We start from the raw sequence: 21092 nt of genomic DNA, 5'->3' as shown, positions 1-21092 counted from the left end.
AAGTTCACTTTTTCCTTTCCTCCCAGATCTTAAAAACACTACAGGAGCCACACACCTTTCTCTCACATCTCCACTTCCTGCTGTCTGTCTTCTTGCATCATCCATCTCGAGGGCATCACTCTGATGGAGACCCCCACAGTGCCCTCCAGCTGCTCAGCTCCTGCTCTCCCAGCACCACCCCCCTCGGTTCCCTGGCTTTCGTGAAGATGTCTAGATGTTGTTTTTCTCCTTCTCCTAAAGGAGTCTATCCTTTCCAACCTGGTTAAAAAACATCAGGGTTTCATAAAGTGGTTCTCTTCCCATCTAAGCCTTATCCCTAAGCACTCACATCCAAATGCAGCTCGCTCATTACACTGCCCATACAAAACCAGGTACTCGGTATGCACTGGATAAATGCTGACTGCTATTGCTTTTATTGTGTCTAAAGGACAATAGCTCTTAAGCACAGGTTGCTCCTTCACACACACACACACACACACACACACACCACAACACACACACACCACAACACACACACCACAACACACCACACACCACACACACACACACACACACACACACCACAACACACACACCACACCAAACACACACACACACACACACTGCAACACACACACATACACAGTCTCAAGAAGTTGGGCTTTGCCTCAAACTCGAGATGTAGCCGAGACTGATATTGAACCTCTGATCTTCCCGTCTCCCAAGTGCTGGGATTATAGGTGTGCATGACCACATGCAACCCAAACATTTATCTAATGAACTATTTCCATATCTACTTAAGATCTCGAAGGCATATTAAACTCATCTCGATTATCCAAAACGGTGTTCTCTCATCCTAACCTGGTGATGCTCCAGGACTGCCTAGCATGGTGGCGGACTCTGGAGTCCCACTTGCCCAGCAGCATCAGTTCTTCCTCCTCCCACCCATGTCTTCTTACTTCACCCTCCCTCTCCTAGCCCACTGCAGTGGCCTGCCACCCGAGCTGCACATCAACCCTACATCCATCTACCTCTCAGTCAGACTTCTGCAAAGTATGGTTCTGATTGTGTGTGCCAATCCACTGGGCCCAGCATTGTCTAAATCACTTCAGAGACTCCCTTTACTCTAGAGATAAACAACAGTAGCTATACAGTAATATCCCCTGGGGTCTGAACCTTGCCCCTGCCCTACTCCCTTCTCTTGACGGTCTATTCAAATAGCCCCCATTAAGCTTTTTATGCTATGTCTGGGTCCTGCTCCTACATAGGCCTTCTCAGGTGCCAGTCCCCTGTCTGTAAGCTTCTCTTCTCTCCATTCCCTTGGGGACCGCCTACTCATTCCTCATCTCTTGACTCCCTGGTCTATGGAAGGTCCCTCTATCTCCAGCTTCAGGAAATCATATTCCTTCTTCCCAGAGCAACGGGGGCCATGCAGATCCATGGGTGTGGTTGCTTGAGCTCTGAATGATACCTACAGAGAGTAAGTGAAAAAGGGAAGGGCCCATGGTCAGTGTAGTTCACTGGAACCCAGTGCTACGCTTGGCAGTCATGGCTTTCCTAACTTGAAGTCACAATGACAAGCTTTCTAAAGGGAAAACCAAGACAGCAGAGACCAAAACACCTGGGTTTAGGTCAAACAAGCCAGCCCACTCCCTTTCCACTATGTTCGAGTTACACTCTCTACCTACCCTTCAACACCCTGGTCCTGTTTGAGGACAGGTAGACTTCTGTGAGCTCTCAGGCTGGCTCATCTCCAGTCAGTCCCTTTACGTGGTCTGGAATCTTTTCTTTTCTTTTCTTTTTTTCCTTTCCTTTTCTCTCCTTTTCTTCTCTTCTCTTTCATTCATTCTTTCTTTCTTTTTTCTTTCTTTTTTTTTTTTTTCTGAGACAGAGTTTCTCTGTGTAGCCCTGGCTGTCCTGTAACTCACTCTGTAGACCAGGGTGTCCTGGAACTCAGAAATCCACCTGCCTCTGCCTCCCAAGTGCTGGGATTAAAGGCGTGCACCACCACTGCCTGGCTTGGAATCTTTTCTTTTATTCCATGATGTTCTTGTTCCTTTTTTAAAAGATGAGTTTTGTATATGTAGAGTATGTATGTGTTCATGTGGACATGGATATGTATATGTGCAGGTGCATGTATGCACATATCTATGGAGGCCAGAGATAGAGGCTGGTTGTCTTCTTCAGTTGATCTCCACGTTATCATTATTGTTTGAGTAAGAGTCCCTCTGTGTAGCCCTGATGGTTCCGAGATCCAACTGTCTCTGCCTCCTAAGTGCTGGTACTTATAGCTTCTGTCTTAGTTTTTGAGACTGGGTCTCTCACTGAACCTGGAGCTCATCATTTTGACTAAGCTGGCAGGTCAACGAGCTGCAGGGATCCACCTGTCTCTGCCTTTCTCAGCACTGGAGTTACAGATTTACACCACAGCACCCAGCTTTTCCGTAGGTTCTGGGGATCCAAACTCAGGCTCTCTTGCTTGCGTGGTATGCACTTTGCTGGCTGAGCCATCTCCCTAGCCCTTACTAATGTTGCTGAATAACAAGCTGTGTGCTTGCGTTCCAGGCAGTCTCAGGGACAAACCTCCAGGGCTTTCCTGTGATCACAGGAAGAGCTGACGCTGGCTTGTCCTTCCTTGCAGATGCATTCTTCAGTCGCAGCTGTGCCCCAGGGTCTGATCCTGACTCTCCTCTCTGCGCTCTGTGTGTTGGGGGTAACAACCCAGCCCACATGTGTGCTGCCAACAACGCTGAGGGGTATCACGGCTCCAGCGGAGCTCTCAGGTTAGCGTCTGTGCCTTCCTTCTCTTGGCATCACCCCGTTGACCCCCTCATCTCCTCATGCAGTCATCATTTCAGTATCTGGGTGGTGATTTAGGGGAATCTGGGATTGGAGACCAGAGTTAACTGTTGATATTCAGCCTGGTTCTATAAAGAATACTCCCTTGGCCCAGGTGCCTGAGGGCACTTCAGGGACTTGGATAGGGCAAGATCAGTAGTACAGAGTCTAGTTTTCCTCTTATCTTTTGTGCGACTGTAGATAAGCCATTGGTTCTGTTAGAGCTCAGCTGTCAATCACAGGAGAGACCCAGACTCTGGCTTCCCCCACTGAGCTCTTTTACACCGACAGATCTTTTACAATAGACCTGTCAAGGTTCTGCCTTTCATTTAAGTGAAAGAAGACGCAGTTACAGAGCACTGAGTAGCAGGTGCTCATCTAAGTAGCTAGCAAGCAACAAGACTCGAATGGTCCTGTCTGGTCTGTGTCCCAGTACAAAAATAGGACCATAAACAGACAAGTAAAGAAAATTGTTCTCAACTGAATATGCTATAGAGAGACCAAGAGGAGGCACGAGTTAGGGAGCTTTCCATCCTTGTAACAAAACACCCGAGACAATCAGCTTATAAGACAAAAAGGTTCAATTTATCTCATGATCTTAGTGGTTCTAAGTAGAACCAATGCAACTGGGATCCAACCGTCTGTTTCAAAGGCGTGTCTCAATGACTTAGGGATTACTCAGTAGGACCCATCGCTTTCTGGTTTTACCTCTAATACCACCACCTTAGAAATAAGCTCTTTTTTTAAATTTAAGTTTAAATTTTATTTTAATTTTTATGTGTATACATGTGTCCCTGTGTGTGGTATGTCTGTTTAAATATGATCATGTACATACAGGTGCCTACAGATGCCAGAAGAGGGCATCAGACACCAGTCCAACCCCTGGAGTTGGACTTAGGGGTGATTGTCAGCTGCCCAACATGGGGGTTGGGAAGCAAACTCTGCTTCTCTGGAAGAGCAGCAAGTGCTCTCAAACACTGAACCATCTCTCCAGGTCCCAGAGCCAAGCCTTTGATAGCCCTGTGCCTTTGGAAGATGTTCAAGATCCTAACACAGCAGGGAGTAATGTGGCAGTGGCCAGGGCAGGCAACAGCTTAAGAAAAGGTACATGGGGAAATCTTCGAGAGCAGAGAGATCAGGAGAGCCGAGAGCTAAATAATGAGAGGGAATTGGCCTGAGAGAATCTGGAGTAAGAGTAATCGAGAAGTGAATCAGCATGGGTGAGGCATGTGTGGCAAAGACCCTACTGAGTGAGGCCAGCAATAAAATTCTGTGGACTAAGTGTGGAGAAGGAAGGGTCTGGGTTGTGACCTGCTGGTTCTGCCTGTGGTGGCCATGTCTATTGAACCCTGGAGTCTTGGCTGAACAGGAAAACTGAGTTCTAAATATGATGAGCCAGCCAGCCATGCTCAGATTGGTGTGTGTGTGTGTCTGTATGTGTGTGTGTCTGTGTGTGCCTGTGTGTGTGTCTGTGTGTGTGTGTCTCTGTGTGTGTCTGTGTGTGCCTGTGTGTGTGTGTGTGTGTGTGTCTGTCTGTCTGTCTGTCTGTCTGTGTTTGTACTGGATGAGTAAAAGCTCTGTGGGCAGCATGTGGCACTCTAGAAAACTCCCCTGCCTTCGTATACATCAGTTGACTTCATCCTGCCCTCCAAACATTTGCCTCTTATCAGTCATGTGCTAGTGACATCAATATCTATCTGCTGAATGTTGAATCTAAGCCAAACTAGCCTACATTATCTTTATATCACAAGGCAACTGGTATTAAGCTTGGCCCAACTTTAATACTTTTTCAAATCATTCTTATTTGCTTATTATTTTATTTGCTTATTATTTTGTATGTGTAGGGTGCATATGCTCCAGGATATTTATATCTGTCTGTCTGTCTGTCTATCTGTCCATCTATCATCTATCTGTCTATCTATCTATCTATCTATCTATCTATCTATCTATCTATCTATCTATCTATCTATGTTGGAAAGGGGAGGACTTGTGCACAGCAGTGCACATGTGGAGGTCAGAAAACAACTTGAGGCAGTTGATTCTCTTTTTCTACCTTCTGGAATCCAGAGACCAAACTCAGATTGTCAAGTTTGGTGGGTGAGTGTTTGTTTGTTTGTTTGTTTTTATTTTATAAAGACAGACTCTCACTCTGTAGCCCAGACTGGCCTGAAATTTGTGATTCTCTGGTCTCGGCCTCTCAAATGCTGGAGTTATAGATGTCGCCCCAGGTACACGTTTTCCCATGGGATAAAGATTGCGTCGTGTCTAGAGAAGCACACTCTCTGCTGTCAGAGCTGAGCAGATGAGTGCAATAAAACCACCTCACAGCCATATTTCCACGCGGATTGTAGTATCTCGTGGTGTGATACTTCAGCACGTGGGTCTTGTGGATCTAACCAGAGTGCCATCCCATAGATATCTCTGTTAGTGTGGATCTAACCAGAGTGCCATCCCATAGATATCTCTGTTAGTGTGGATCTAACCAGAGTGCCGTCCCATAGATATCTCTGTTAGTGTGGATCTAACCAGAGTGCCGTCCCATAGATATCTCTGTTAGTGTGGATCTAACCAGAGTGCCGTCCCATAGATATCTCTGTTAGTGTGGATCTAACCAGAGTGCCGTCCCATAGATATCTCTGTTAGTGGGAGTACACAAGCAACCTGTCTGGGGAAAGTGGTGAGGATTTAAAACGAGGCCTGAACGGTGCTTTCCACAAGGGAAACTCAATGAGTTTCTGCCTCTCCATCACTTTCCTCCTCTAATACCCTGGGGCCCTGCAGGCACTACAGTTGCTTGAGTGGGAGTGTTGGGTGCCTAGGGGTGCGACTCCCCCTTGGTGGCTCCCTCTCACTCCTTGCTGATTCTCCTTGCTGATCTGGGCCTTGTTGTGCAGGTGTCTGGTTGAGAAGGGGGATGTGGCCTTCATGAAGCACCCCACGGTTCTACAGAACACTGATGGTATGTAGGCACCTGCACTGCACTTTCTGTCCATGGGAACACCCAAGTCTCCCTTGCAGAGTGGCTCCCCAAGAGGCAACTGGGGAAGTTAAATAACTAAGCCTAGGAGATTCCAGTGACTGGGATCCTAGCACTTTAAATTAATCTAGCATTGAAACGGTCTTCCAGTCTGTTCAGACTTGCTGCTAGTTATCACCCTGGCCTTGAACCTGGCTGACAAAGCACACAGAAACCATGGGCTGTGTGAGCAGGTTTGACTCCCTGATTGACAGGCATTCTTTTGGTATTCCAGATTAAAGTTCTTGACAGCTATCCCATGTTGGAAAATATCTTGTCTGTTTCTGTAGCTTGACTTTTTTTCACTTTCTTAAAAAAAAATTGTCTACTTATTTATATATTTATTTGTATGTGAGTGGCCATGAGGATTTATGCACACCACATGTGTGCAAGAGCCCAAAGCCAGAGGGCATTAGACCAACTGACCCTGAAGCTGCCTGAACTTGGCTAGGAACTGAACTTGGGTCCTTGGACGAACAATGAGGTCTTAACCCCTGAGCCAGATCTTCTGACCCCAGATGGATAATATTAATGAGTTTTTGAGTTTTTTTTTAATATAACTTTTTAAAAAAGATTTATTTACTTATTTTATGTACATGAGTGCTCAATCTGCATGTACACCTGAATACAAGAAGAAGGTATCAGGTCATATTATAGATGGTTGTGGGCCACCTTGTGGTTGCTGGGAACTGAACTTAGGACCTCTGGAAGATCAGATAGTGTTCTTAACTGCTGAGCCATCTCTCCAGCCTCTTCCTTTGTTTGTTGTTGTTGTTGTTTTTGTTTGTTTTTTGTTTTTTGGGTTGTTTGTTTGAGACAGAGTTTCTCTATGTAGCCCTGGCTGTCTTGTAACTCACTTTGTATACTAGGCTGGCTTTGAACTCTGAGATCTACCTGCCTTTGCCTCCCAAGTGCTGGAATTAAAAGCGTACCCATCACTGTCTGACAACAGTCTTAATTTTAAAACACTCCAATGTGTTGAATTTTCCCCTTTGGTTAACACTCCCAGGACTGTTATTTTAAATTCTTATTCAGTTCTGGAGAATTTAACCAAGGGTCTTGCTAGGCAAATGCTCTACAGTGAGCTGCAGCCCTGGCATTTGATTTGTTTATTGATTAATTGATTTTGAATTTTATAGATATGAGTCTTTTACCAGGATGTATGTCTGTATACCACATGCATGCCTGTTGCCTGTAGAGGCCAAAAAAGAGCATCAGATCCCCTGGGGTTGGAGTTGCAGACACTTGTGAGTCACCATGTGGGTGCTATGACACAAACCCAGGTCCTCTGGTCCTTAACCTCTGAGCCATCTTTCTAAATAATTATATCTATATTTTAAACTTACATGTATTTAATTAATGTCTGTTTGTTATGAGGTCAGAGGAAAACTTACTGGAGTCAGTTCTCTCCCTCTATCTATTATGTGGGTCCCAAGGATCCAACTCAGGTCCTCCAGCTTGGCAGCAACTGCCTTTGTTCTTTCTTTCTTTCTTTCTTTCTTTCTTTCTTTCTTTCTTTCTTTCATTTTTTCCCCAGTGAGCTACCTCACTGGCCCCAACATCATTCTCTCCCTAGGAAAGAACCCTGAGTCTTGGGCTAAGGGTCTGAAACAGGAAGACTTTGAGCTGCTCTGCCTTGATGGCACCAGGAAGCCTGTGACTGAGGCTCAGAGCTGCCACCTGGCCAGAGTGCCAAACCGTGCTGTGTTCTCCAGGAAAGATAAGGCTGACTTTGTTCGAAGAATACTCTTCAACCAACAGGTATGGGCACGAGTGCTACCCCCTGTGACTCAGTGCCTGGTTCCCAAGAGCTTCACTGATGGCCGTGTGCCTGTGCACCCAGCTTAGCTCATGCTCTTTCTCCCTCAGCAGGGGGCCCTGGACCTACTAATCCTGTCTCTGGTTATATCTGGTGCCCACTTGTTCTGCAGCTCTCTAGGAGTGTAAGATTTGCAGCCTTGAGGAAACACACAGGATCTCTTGGGTCCAGTCAATTTCCAAGAGAATGAATCTCTTCTCTCTTCTTCTGGTGCAATAAGTAAGGGAGTTGTTGGGTCAGTGGCTGAGCCAAAGCAGAATGGTGGGGTTCTCTCACTGACCTGTGGGTTGATCTGAGTTTGTCTTCTTAACCTGGATAGGCTGGGCACCATCTGGGCTTGCTGAAAGTTAAGGAGCCAAACATCTAGACACTTTCTGACCATATTGGAAGCCGACAGCCGCTTATGTTATGGAGTGAGTAGCAGATGCCTAACCCAAATGATCTGAAGGAAAACCTATAGTCTCCTCTGCCTATTGCAATAGATATCCCGTTCTTGGAGGTTTCTCAAAGAAGAAAACCATGTTTTATCATATATCACCTTCACATCCCTGAAAAAAAAAAAAAAAGATGGCCTGGTGTTCCAGTTTTCTTCTCTTTGTTGTGCTAGGGCAATAACCAAAAGAAACTTATTTGGCTTACAAGTTTAGTCTATCATCGGGGAAGTCAGGCAGGAACTCAAGACAGGAACCTGAAGGCAGGAACTAAAGCATAGACCATGGAGGAGCACCACTTACTGTTTTGCTTGATAACTCGCATTGAGCTGCCTTTCTTGTATAGTCTCAGCCTACCTGCTGAGGGATGGTACCACCCACGAAGGGCTGGGCTCTCCTATATCAACTATCAAGAAAATACCCATAGACAGGCCCACAGGCCAATCTAACAGAGACTGTAGCTAACTGAGAATCCCTCTTTCCAGATATGTAACATTGACAATCAAAATTAACCCTAACACCTAGGAAAACCATTGAAATAAGAGAGTCTTGACTGTGGACATGTGGCGGGGGGAGGGGGGGAGTGGGTGGGGGGAGAGTCTCACACAAGATAAGCTGCCATTGTTGGCTACTATAGAAATCAACTAAGGAAGAGAAGTAGGATGGAGATATGGAACTGGTTGGAGTTCAGAGACAAGAAGAAGAAACAGCAAGGGAAGACATGGGAAGATTTTGCCTGTAGCTTTAGAAAATCACTACTGCCTTTACCTAGGACAGAAGCTGGCTCAGCTCCATTGGGGGGGGGGGCATATCTTGCTATGAACCCGCTCCCCAAACCCTTGAACCCGAAGATAAAAGACACACACAGACAGCTTTGTTACCTTAACTCACCTGCTAGGCACAATAGCTGGGTGCAAATATTTCCTGCCTGGAAATGCATGCCCTTACCAATTTATTATCTCCATATTTCCTTCTGCCCTAAGCTTAGTGGCTTGTTCCAAATAGCCCCTGCCAAACATCTTTGGCCACCTGCCTGTAACCGAGGCCACAGGCCCTAGCTTCCCCCAAGGTCTTACATGTTTGCTATGTCCTTCTTCCTCCAAAGCATGGCAGAAAAAGCCTCTTTCCTTCCTTTGCATCTCCCTTTTCCTCCTGGGACCCGGAAGTCCCACCTGTACTGCCTGCCCAGCAATTACCCCCCCCCCGTCTTTCTTTATTGACAAATCAGGAGCCAATTGGGGAAATAGCGTTAGTGACAGAACCTCCCCCTACAGGAGGATGATCCATACAGCTGGGAAAGCACCTGGCACTGGCTGGCTAACTGGTGACATATGGCCAGCTTTCTACTTATGTTTCTTATGAAAGAAAGATGAAATTTCAAGACCTGTAAGGCATATAAAGTACTCAGAAATTGCTGGTTGTTTGTGAGCCTAGAGGCTGCCTTGGACTGAGAAAAAAGAAAAACAAACCTGGGTATGCCCCGTAGTTAAAACATTCCTGGGAACAGCTTAACTTTAAAGATAAAGAGGAATGTGAGGACATAACAGGGCTATCTGAACTGAGTCAACAACTCACAGAACTCTGACACCCTGCACTTACATGTAATTTTTCTGCTGATGTTTGAATAAGCCAATTGTGTGTCACTATGCTGAATTCCACGCCCCTAGGCCCCTTACCCCATAAAACCCCCTAGCTTTCGAGCCTCGTGGCCGACATCTGTTATCTCCTGTGTGGGATGCATGTCCGTCCAGAGCTCCGTCATTAAACGACCTCATGTAATTACATCAAGATGGTCCTTCGTGATTTTTTGGGTGCACGCCGAATCGGGAATTGAGTGGGGGTTTCCCCACTAGGTTCTATCACTTACATACAGCATTGCACAATGTGACGTTAGTGTCTCCATTTACAAATGAGCAAACAGAGGTAGACTGAGCGTAGTGAAGGATTTTCCTAAGTTCACATAGCAAGGAAAAGATGAAGCCAGGATTCAAACCCACAGACCATGCTTTCTGTTACTACAGCATTCCCTGAACTGTTGCTGTGTCCAGGGATTCTCCAAGGACTGGAGCTGAGCAGTCCAGAAACCTTTGGTCTTCTAGAAAGAGTAGACACCTCTATGCTTCCTGGCACCCCTAGTGACTTTCTGTTTGTTCCAATCCAGGAGCTCTTTGGAAGAAATGGATTTGAATATATGATGTTCCAGATGTTTGAATCCTCAGCTAAGGACCTGCTTTTCAGTGATGACACAGAATGTTTATCTAACCTTCAGAACAAAACAACATATAAAACATACCTAGGACCACAGTATCTTACCTTGATGGATAACTTTAGACAGTGCTTGTCCTCTGGTAAGTAGAAACAACCAAGGAGAAATAGCAGGAGATTGGAAATCAGCATGTTTATGTTAAGAGCTCGGTTGTTTCAAGTACTCAGCTGATACAGACAAAGGCATGGAGAAGTAGAAACTTTCTCTTTGACTTGAAGGGTTAGAGTTACAATTGAGCCAATTCAATTAGAAAATAGTGAAAGACACCATCCATGTAATGCTAAATTGTCTGAAGGAGACAAGAAGTGTAGCAGAACTTGAAACCACTTGGGAAATGAAGCTCTTTTCATGTGTATTCCCATTTTTGTTGGGGCTTGGGAAATGATACAAGCTATATGTCTCAGGGTTTTACTGTTGTGAACAGACACCGACCAAGGCAACTCTTATAAGGACAACATTTAATTGGGGCTGGCTTACAGGTTCAGAGGTTTAGTCCATTATCTTCAAAGTGGAACATGGCAGCATCCAGGCAGGCATGGTACAGGAGGAGCTGAGAGTTCTACGTCTTCATCTGAAGGCCACTAGGAGAAGACTGACTTCCAGGCAGCTAGGATAAGAGTCTTAAAGCCCACACCCACAGTGACACACTTTCTCCAACAAGGTCACACCTTGTGATAGTGAGCCAAGTATATTCAAACCACCACACTGTGCATACCACCCGTGAAGGACTGGTTTTTTGTTTTATATAAAATGCTCAAACATTAATAAAAGTAAATACAGCATGGCTAACTCTGTAGGAATCTTGGGATACATATTTTAGATGGCATAGATGTCTCAAAAAGAAAGAAATTGGGGAAATAAAATTAAAACTGAGATAACCATTGGGCATATGCCTGACTCTGTGGCATTGTGTTGTGTGTTAGGGATAATGTAAGCAGGAAGGAAGGATGGGTACTTAAGGATAAGAAGGAAGGACAGCACAGGGATTTAAAGACAGAAGGAAGGACAGGACAGCACAGGGATTTAAAGACATGAAGGAAGGACAGATACTTAAGGATAGACATGGTAGGACAGAGATGGCCAATGAGGGTCTTAACTCATCTCAACTGTGGCTTACTTTTAGAAGACAGGAGTGTTTCCAATACACTTTCAAGAATTTCACTTTTAAGAGCCCGGGAAGTCAGAGCAGACGAGTGTGGCAAGTGCAGGCAGAGCCTGATGTTCTTCCCCTTGTGTTTTGATTTACAGAACTGCTGGATGCCTGCACATTTCATAAATATTAAACACCATTCAGCTGGGGGTGGGTAACCCAGGGTCTGGGGACCCAACTGCTTGCCTCCATGTGGACTTGTGCAGAATGAATAAAAGTATCTTCCCTTCGGAAAGCTTCACTGAGTGTTCTCAGATTTGGAGGTAATAAGACGTTTTGTATTAAAATTGTGACTCTGAGCTTAGTATCTACTAAAAATTATATCTTATAGCTGGTGAGATGGGTAAATGTAACAACTTAGGTTTGAGCTCTGGGACCCACACAGGAGAAATAAGAGATTCCCACAAGTGGTCCTCTGACCTCCATACGGACATAGCAACATGAGTGTGCAACCATGCACATACATCCACACATAAATAAGTGTAAAATTATACCTTTAGGAGATTGCCCCTTGGGTTGATGCTTAGTTTGAAGTTTGGACTCCCCACACTCGCGTGAAACCTGATTGTGGCTGTATATTTCTGTAACCTGAATGCTGAAAGCGGAGATGGTGGAACCCAGCTGGTCATCTGGCAGAGCTGCAACAGTCAACTTCAGGTTCCTCAAGAGACCCTCTCTCAAAAAATACAGGGGAGAGTAATGGAAAAAGATACCTGGTGTCAAACTACAGACTCCATATGCGTATACATGTGAGTGTACATGCATTGCACATGCACACACACACACACACACACTTTAAAAATAAAAGTAATGTACTCCTAAAATAATTCTACCAGGTTAGTTTGACTTATCTCCTTATAATCTGATTATTTTACACAAGAGATAACTAATTCAATTATAGCTTGAGCAAAAAGAAAAAAATCATCTGCCTAAATACCATCCAAGCAATAATATAAGAACACACAGACACACACAATCACATCAATGCTCAATAGAAATGACTCACATAATAACAAGAAAGGACAGGAATGGTTTTGTGTATTTTTTAAACATGGTTTGGGGGTCAGGAAGATGGTTCAGTTGGGAAAGTGCTTGCTGTACAAGCACAAGAGCCTGAGGTTGGATCCCCAGCACCCATGGAGAAGGCTAGGTATAATGATGTGAACTAGTAATCCTAAGGCTGGGGAAGCAAAGATGGGAGGATCCCCAGGGCTCCTGGGTGGCCAGGCCAACTGCCTTTCAGGTTTGAGAGACCCTGTCTCAAAAACGAAGGTGGAGAGCAGTGGAGAACAGCATTCAACATTCACCTCCAGTTCACCTCCAGCCTCCACATGCACGCATGTGTGTGGTGTGTGTGTGTGTGTATGCACATGCACCCTGACACGTAGAAATACAGTAAAACAAATTGTTTTGACACTTGAAATTAATGGCAAAGACAATCAAAGTCTTAGTTAATGTTTCCTGAAAAATATCAAAATCGCTGCCAACAGTGTATCTTACTGCATCTGCAGGACGCTTTCTGAAAATTTGACAAGTTCCTTATCAGAGATTTCGAGGTTGCTAGTTAGTACCAGGATGTTAGCTTTCGACAGCCTCTTAGCAAGTGTAGATTGAGAGCCAAGACATGTTGTTAAAAGTCAGACTCACTCGGGTGAATGAATGCGTGCCTTGGGTAGGGCATACCCTCCTTCCACAAACAGCTAAAAATCTGAGGGAACATATGAAACAGCTCTCTGTGGACGTTGAACAATAACAGTGAGGGACTGGTGTCCATGGAGGAAGGGAAAAAAGAGGTGAGAAGATGATGACTGGACTTCTGCCAGTCTGAAGTTTCTAGAAACAAAGATAGTAATCTGAGGTCAATGTGACTGGGATCAAGTGCCAAAAAGGATGGGACTTTGCCAGGAAACTCTCCAGGATCCGCATTCCAGTGTCCTTGATGTACCTACACTGGTGTAGACTGAGATCAAAAGCCACAAGAAGGGTAAAGGGTAATAGAGACTTAAACCCCACACAGCTGCCAGGGCTTGAAGTCATCAATCATGCAAGCTTCGAGCAACCAGAGCAAAGAGCCCTTGCTCAACACAAAGGGTTTTCACTATGGGGTGTGCCTTGGATGTGGGGTTAAATGGCCATTGAGGGGGCGAGACAGATGGCTTAGCAGTTAAAAGTACTCACTGCTCTTGCAGAGGACTTAGGTTCAGTTCCCAGAACCTACTTCAGGCAGCTTACAAGCACCTGTAATTCCAGTTCCACGGGATCAAACACCCTCTAGCCTCTGCAGGTCCCTGCACACATGTGGTGAACATAAACCCACAGAGGCACAGGCACATACACATAAACATTTTAAATGGCCATTGATTGGAGGTTACTCCTTCCAGCCTCCAGTGGAGCAGGCACTGCCCTCAAAGGACCCCACTGGTCTGCGGGCATCTTAACTACCCTCCTGCCACACTCTCCAGTTGACAAGATCCAAGACCATGAGGCCAAGGCAACTAAAATTTAAGGACTTGCCAGGGCAACTCACCTAGCTGCATCTTAACTAAAAAATCTTCAGATATGCAAGGAATCATGGAACTGTTAAAAAGTCAGGAGCGAGGTCTACCAACAAAAGCACGTTTAAAACCCAGAGATCAGGGAATTCAAACAATAACCTTTTTTAGAAGATTTGATTTCAAAAGAATTTAAAAATTATGTGTCACATGTGGGAGTGGGAGTGGGTTTGCACGAGTGAATGCAGTACCCACAGAGGCTAGAAGAAGAGATCAGCAGACACCCTGGACCTAGAGTGCAGGCAGGTGTGAGCGTCAGAAGTGGGTGCTGGGAATGGAAGTTGGGCTCTTTGCAAGAGCAGCTCCTGATGAGCCATTGCTCCAGCTCCATCTTTTCTTGTTAGACAAAGCAATGAGGGCATTCATGCCTGGTGCTGGAAATCTAGCCAATAACACAAGGCTAGTGAGGTTCTGGTTCTTAGAGAACCTATGACAGCCACTTTAACTAGACCAGCACTACATTCTAAATAATTCTCCATATACCCACATATAGTTCCTCCTCCCCATCAAAGAAACTTCCTTTTGCAGTGGATAGAGACCATTGCAGAAAGCGACAACTGGTCAACCTGAACAGAACAACTGACTGTGAGGAGCCCATCCCCAGTTGATACAGTTACAACATGATCCCCACACTGAAGGCTCCCCAGTTGATACAGTTACAACAGGACCCCCACACTGAAGGCTCCCCAGTTGATACAGTTACAACAGGACCCCCACACTGAAGGCTCCCCAGTTGATACAGTTACAACAGGACCCCCACACTGAAGGCTCCCCAGTTGATACAGTTACAACAGGACCTCCACACGGAAGGCTTGGGAAACATTGAAGAAGGGAAGGCAAGGACCATAAGAACCAGAGGAAGAGCAAGCATCTTTAAGACTATATCTTCCATATGTGTCTTCTACATGACAGGGAAGCTGTACTCATGAAATGTCAACATTTATGACTGCCTAAGCAGGACCAGGGCAAAGACAACAACTAGATGGCACATTAATGCTGGTGGTGGAAATCTGGGACTTAGCACCTAGATGAAGAGCTATAGGAAATTAATGGCTGCTGAGAGAAGAATTATTCTTCTAGAGAGATGAGTCCCCTAACTGGTTCTCCAATACCAGTGATCAGCCCTAAAAAACATACATACGAGCAACATTAAATGGACTCAGCAGGTGGTACTTATATATTTATTCACACACATATATATGAAATAATATTAAGTAAAGGTGCCATGAAAAGAATCTGGGATTGGAAGAGGTTAGAAGGAGGACGGAGAAGCTATGTAAATCAATACAAATGTATAAAATTTAAAAATAAATGTAATGCAAATAAAATATTTTTTTTAAAAAAGGGGGGATTTGTTATCTCAGTTTTGGAGACTACATACCCAGGAGCAGGCACCTTCATCAGCACTGTTCCAGGTACCAGTCTTGTGTTGATCTCCAGACAACTCCAGAAAGAGTTGTTATAAACACATCTGAGGGTTTAGAGAAAACAGTGACTATAACAAAGAAAAATGTATAAGGTAAGAAAGAACCAGCAGGGTTGGGGAGACAGAACAGCAGGTAAGAGTGCTTGTTGTTCAGTCATGAGACAGAATTTCAATCACAACACCCACATAGAGTTACTCACAATGCATGTTACTCCAGTACTAAGGGATCCAGCACCCTCTTCTGGCCTTGACAGGCACCATACTCAAACACACACACACACACACACACACACACACACACTCATTCATCCAAATACACAGATACATTAAAAATCTATAATCTAGATATAGGAGAAAACGTGATTTTTGTCCGAGTTTAGTTTAACCTATTACTCTCCAGTTTCGTCTATTTTCTATAAACATTTCTAGAAGCTTTAGAAAATGTGTATGAGGGCTGGAGAGATGGCTCAGTGGTTAAGAGCACCGACTGCTCTTCCGAAGGTCATGAGTTCAAATCCCAGCAACCACATGATGGCTCATAACCATCCGTAATGAGATCTGATGCCCTCTTCTGGGATGTCTGAAGACAGCTACAGTGTACTTACATGTAATAAATAAATAAATCTTAAAAGATAAAAAGGAGAAGAAGAAAATGTGTATGAGTATTTTGCTAATATATATGTGTGTTCACCACATACATGTCTGGAACCTGCAGAAACAAGAAAAGGATATTGAATGGCCTGAGACTGGAGTTACCGATAGTTGTGAGTCACCATGTGAGTGCAGGGAATTGAACATGAGTCCCCTGGAAGGGCAGCCAGTGCTCTTAACTGCTACCAGACATCTCTTCGGTCCCCCTCTAGTAGAGTTTTATATTCAAATTCATTCCAATCTCCTTGCTCCAAAGCCGGCAGTTTTAACTTCATACATTATGGTGAAGATTCCTGGGCCAGAAATCCACAAAATGGAGCACTTCAGCTTTGAGAAGCTGCAGCCAAAGCCGTGGTTTAGCCTGGTTTAGAGAACTGGAAGGAAGTGATGGCTTCGAGATAGAATCCTCCAAAAGTTCTTCCAACTTCTGAGCTCCAGCCTCAAGGACCTTATCTAGTCCACCCTAGACACGGGGTTGTTTTTTTTTTTTTTCCAGATCATTCAACTATCAGAGCCGATGTAAACATTGGAAAACTATGGGTCAGATCATTCCCCAGACTATAATTCAGTACCCAGAGAGGTAGCAGAAAGATCTCAGGCTATGGTGTTCCATGTCAACTTGACTCAAGCTAGAGTCATTTGGGAAGAGGGAACCTCAACTGAGAAAATTCTCCCATTAAATTGGGGGCAGCCTGTCGTGTATTGCTTTGACTTATGGCTCACATGGGAGGGCCCGGCTCCCTGTGGATGGTGCCATCTCTGGGCTGGTGGGTCCTGGGTGCTTATAAGAAAGCAAGCTGAAGCCAGGCGTGGTGGCTCACGCCTTTAATCCCAGCACTCGGGAGGCAGAGGCAGGCAGATTTCTGAGTTCGAGACCAGCCTGGTCTACAAAGTAAGTTTCAGGACACCGAGAGCTACACAGAGAAACCCTGTCTTGAAAAAAAAAACAAAAACCCAAAAACAAAAAACAAAAAAAGAAAAAAAGAAAAAGAAAAAAAAGAAAGTAAGCTGAACTGGCCATAAGGAGAAAGCCAGTAAGCATCACTCCTCCAGAGCCTTTGCTTCAGTTCCTGCCTCCATGTTCCTGCCTTGAGTTTCTGCCCTACTTCCCTTACTGATGGATTGTGATTTGGAAATGTAAGTGGTATAAACCCCTTCCCTTCCAAGTTGCTTTTAGTCATGGTGTTTATCACAACAATAGAAACCCTGACTAAGACAGGCTCGGGTAGCTTCTGGAGCAGGGGGCTTATTCTTTCTGGGTCTTATGCCATCTCCCTAAAGACTGCCCCAGGAAGTCACAGACAGGCCAGTCTTTTATGCTACGGGTTCTGGAAGATTCTCCTTCAGAGTTTCGCTTGCTACAAAATCTCTAGGCTATGAACCAAAGCCTTAGACAATATTGACTCAGTTTCTGCTACCATTTGCTCCACCAGGAAAGTCAACCTTGTGGTCCTAAGTGACACAGAACTGGGGCAAGATCTTGAGCTTTGGGTCCACTGTCATCTTTTATTGGCACTGGGAACCACTGTCAAGTGTCTTCAACTTCTCCCAAACCTAAGATCTTGGCAAAAGCAGTGGAGATTTTTGACATATTGAATACCAATTGATGGATCCTATCGAGGATTACTAAAAGCTGAGACTCACCTTTGTCTCACACACACCCACACTCATGCATACAGACAGATAGACAGACACACACACACAGACACACACACACACACACACCTTTGTATATAGCTTCTGGCATCTGTGTCTCAAATTCAGTGGGTCTTCCGAGACTTCTCCCTTCCTTCCTCATGGAGGAGAATGGGAATAGGGGCTTGTTAGTTCATTTTAGGTGCTAACCTGAAAGGCTGGTAGGTTTTGTTAAATTACGCATACAGAGTAGTTATATAGCGATTAAAGATTTGTCCATGAGTAACATTCCTGACAACTAAAAAGAATAAGGCCATTTAGTTGAAGAAACCAACAGTTGACACCAATGGCTTGTATGTCTGGGAATTTGTACAGGTCAGAGGCTTAATTTGGACAAGCCGGGAAGGAAGGTGGACTTTGGTCCTCTTTTTCCATGGCAAGTAGGGACATTAAACAACAGCATAGGCTGTAGGAACAGCAGAGGGGCCAGTGTTCTGTTTGCCTTGGCCCTGGGGAGCCTTGGACTCTGCTCAGTTTATCTGGTCACCTGCCTATGAGTCCACCTGAAAGTCTGAGTCTTAACATCTCTTGACGAACTAACAGGGAGAATTAAATTCTGAAATAAACCCGGGGGAAATGAGAGGTACTTTCCAGGAACAAGACAAAGGGGACATCTCAGGGCACCAGCCCAGTTCTAGGCTCCTGTGTCCTTGCTCTACTGGGCAGAGGACCAGCTATATTCACTGCCTGGCTCCAGTTTTTTGTTTTTTTAATCTGTGAAGTGCGGTTGTTATACTAGATGCTCTCTCCCTACCTGTGTCTTGCTGACGAGCCCAGTAGTAATGGAGGGGATCATGATGGCCACGTGTCAGTTCAGAGCCAGCATCTCACTGGCAAGGTCAGTAACTGTCATAACAGGGAAGATATTTGCATTTCTATTACTAATGGGATAGTGGAGCTTAAGAATAAAAAGCTTGCCTGTTTTTAGATACCTTGTTTTGTGGCCTAAGATTGAAGTAGAGTCTTTATATGTTTTATTACTCCTTGGATGGCACAGGATGGTATTCGGCCCAGGTCAGATGTAGAGATGGAGGTCACCGGTAATTTGTATACAGACAAACAACTCCCAGCTAAGTCTTCTAGCGTGCACTGCCTAGGATCTATTGATCAGCACCTTTTAAAAGATTCCCTGATAAAATGGAACTCAAGAGGAAGAAGTAGGTGAGTGGTTGTGAGTTCAATGCCATCCAAGTCTACAAAGTGAGGTCCAGGCTAGCCAGGGATATATACGAAGAACCTGTCTCAAAAAACAAGCAAAACAAACTAACAATAATAAAAATAACCACCAAAACAAGAAATGGAACCTGAGGAGCTAAGTTCCGAAGACTGTACCCAAAGGACTTAAGGGTGGGGGTGCTGAATATTGGTCAGATTATAGACAAAAATTTAAAAAATAGCAATATATCAACACTGTATTATGTCAATTATTAACATATCCTGAGATCTGGCACCTCTGACCTCTGTGGTTGCCTTAGCTCACATGAAAACCCTCTTCCTCTACCATATAATTAAAAATAAGAATAAAATGGGGTTGGGGAGATGGCTCAGTGATTAAGAGTCCAGAGGACCTTAGCTCATTTTCTAGTACCCATCTCAGACACCTCACTAATTTAGATCCTCTATTAACTAGGCAAAACACATACACACACACACACTTATATGCACACACAACAGGTTCTTATGTATCCCAGGATAGCCTCAAACTTGTTATATAGCTAAGACTAGGTTGGTACTCTTGATTCTGCTGTCTCTACTTCCCAAGTGATAGGATTAAATGCATGCACATTGTAAGTGTATGTGTGTATGTATGTATGTATGTAGCTGCTGTGCACATGTATGTGTGTAGAGGCCATAGATCAATGTTGGGTGTCTTCCTCATCATTCTCCACCTTATATTTTTAAAACAAGAGTCTCTCACTGAACTTGTAGTTCACCAATTCAGCTAGTCTGGCTAGCAAGTGAGGCCCGACAATCCTCTGTCTCTGCTCCCCAGTGCTGGGATTATAGCTGTAAGCAGCCACACCTGGCTGTTTATATGGGTGCCGGGATCTGAACTCTGGTCTTCATGTCAGTTCGGCAAGCACTTTACCAACTTATTAGCCATGTCTCCAGTCAGCTAGGGTAAGCATTACTAATCTCTCCAGCTGGCTAGGGTAGGCATTACTAATCTCTCCAACTGGCTAGGGTAGGCATTACTAATCCAATCCTCCTACTGGATGAGGAGCAGCCACAGGAGGGAGGGGCTTAACTGACTTGCTTAGTTCATAATCTACCCTACAGGTCTTCATTTATATGATCAAGTCACTTAAGTCGCTGGAGACTTAAGGGTGCCTTTAGCAGGGAGGACCACAATGTGACCTCTTGTCCCCATCTTGTCTTTCCTGCTAGGACTTCCTCCGATGTTTGCATAGTTCCTCTTCTATCAGGATGGCATCTGTGAAGACCTTCTACAAATCAGGATGTGGGACTGACTCTACTTCTGCAAGCCAACTTCTCTATTTGAGAATCTCCCAGTGTTTGAAACTCCAGACTCTTTGCCATCTAGTTCTCTGGCCTACTTTATAGTTCTCAGAATACCCTGCCTTCCTTTCCAGGCCAAAGCTTCCTACTTTGTCCCCTGGGAGAGGGATCCCTGGAATCGGGGACTGAAGAAGTTTCTGTGACAGATGTGGTGTCTCTGTCACTGTTTTGCATTTCCTTCCCAAACCTGCCATACTGTGGGACATTAAACTGTGACCCTGGACTCTAACCTCACCTTTTGCAGGTCTGTCCAGATGTCCGGTAAACAGCATGCCACAGAAGACCTGCATTCCTGCAGGCACCACTTTGGTCAGGGACTTTTGTTCCTTTACACATGAGACTTGACAGAGTCCACTCAATTCCGGGGTCAGTGGCCTCTCTAGTTGGCTTTTGGGTTAGGTAGAGTCTGGCTGGGTTGTACTGGACTAGGAATGGAACCTCTTAGCAGCTCCTCCATTGCATAATGAAAGTCTTGGGCTTTCACATACAGCTCTGGTCTCTCCTAGTTGACCACAGCAGAATGACTGGATGGGTGGAAAGGAGTCCAAAGCTTTGTTTCACTGGAAGGTTCTGAGAGGCTCTGCTCTGCTCTTCACAGTCCTCTAGGTACTGTGGAAAAAAGATAGTTTTCCTCTCTCTCCTCCCTTTCCCTCTCCTTCTCTTGTCCTTTTACTGGAAATAAACAAAAAACAATAAAATTGGATCCATTCTCCTCTCCTCTCCTCCCCTCCCCTCCCCTCCCCTCCCCT

At 44.8% G+C, this 21092-nt stretch overlaps 1 protein-coding gene across 1 annotated transcript in view; it reads left to right on the top strand.

The window, feature by feature from the left end:
• The window catches only part of LOC110301200 (inhibitor of carbonic anhydrase), a 37686-nt gene extending 25946 nt beyond the window's left edge, over positions 1-11740 (top strand). Inside the window, exons 13-17 of the mRNA XM_021171527.3 lie at positions 2621-2762; positions 5712-5776; positions 7410-7594; positions 10245-10431; positions 11598-11740. Of these exons, the coding sequence (XP_021027186.1) occupies positions 2621-2762; positions 5712-5776; positions 7410-7594; positions 10245-10431; positions 11598-11632 (614 nt within the window). The 3' untranslated portion in view covers positions 11633-11740. The remainder of the gene's footprint in view (positions 1-2620; positions 2763-5711; positions 5777-7409; positions 7595-10244; positions 10432-11597) is intronic.
• The last annotated feature ends 9352 nt before the right edge of the window (positions 11741-21092 follow it).

The sequence above is a fragment of the Mus caroli genome, unplaced genomic scaffold, assembly GCF_978045245.1.
Source record: "Mus caroli unplaced genomic scaffold, Mus_caroli_1 scaffold_11, whole genome shotgun sequence".
Lineage (NCBI taxonomy): Eukaryota > Metazoa > Chordata > Mammalia > Rodentia > Muridae > Mus > Mus caroli.
Note: the sequence above shows the minus strand (reverse complement) of the source record. Positions and strands in the feature narration are given on the sequence as shown.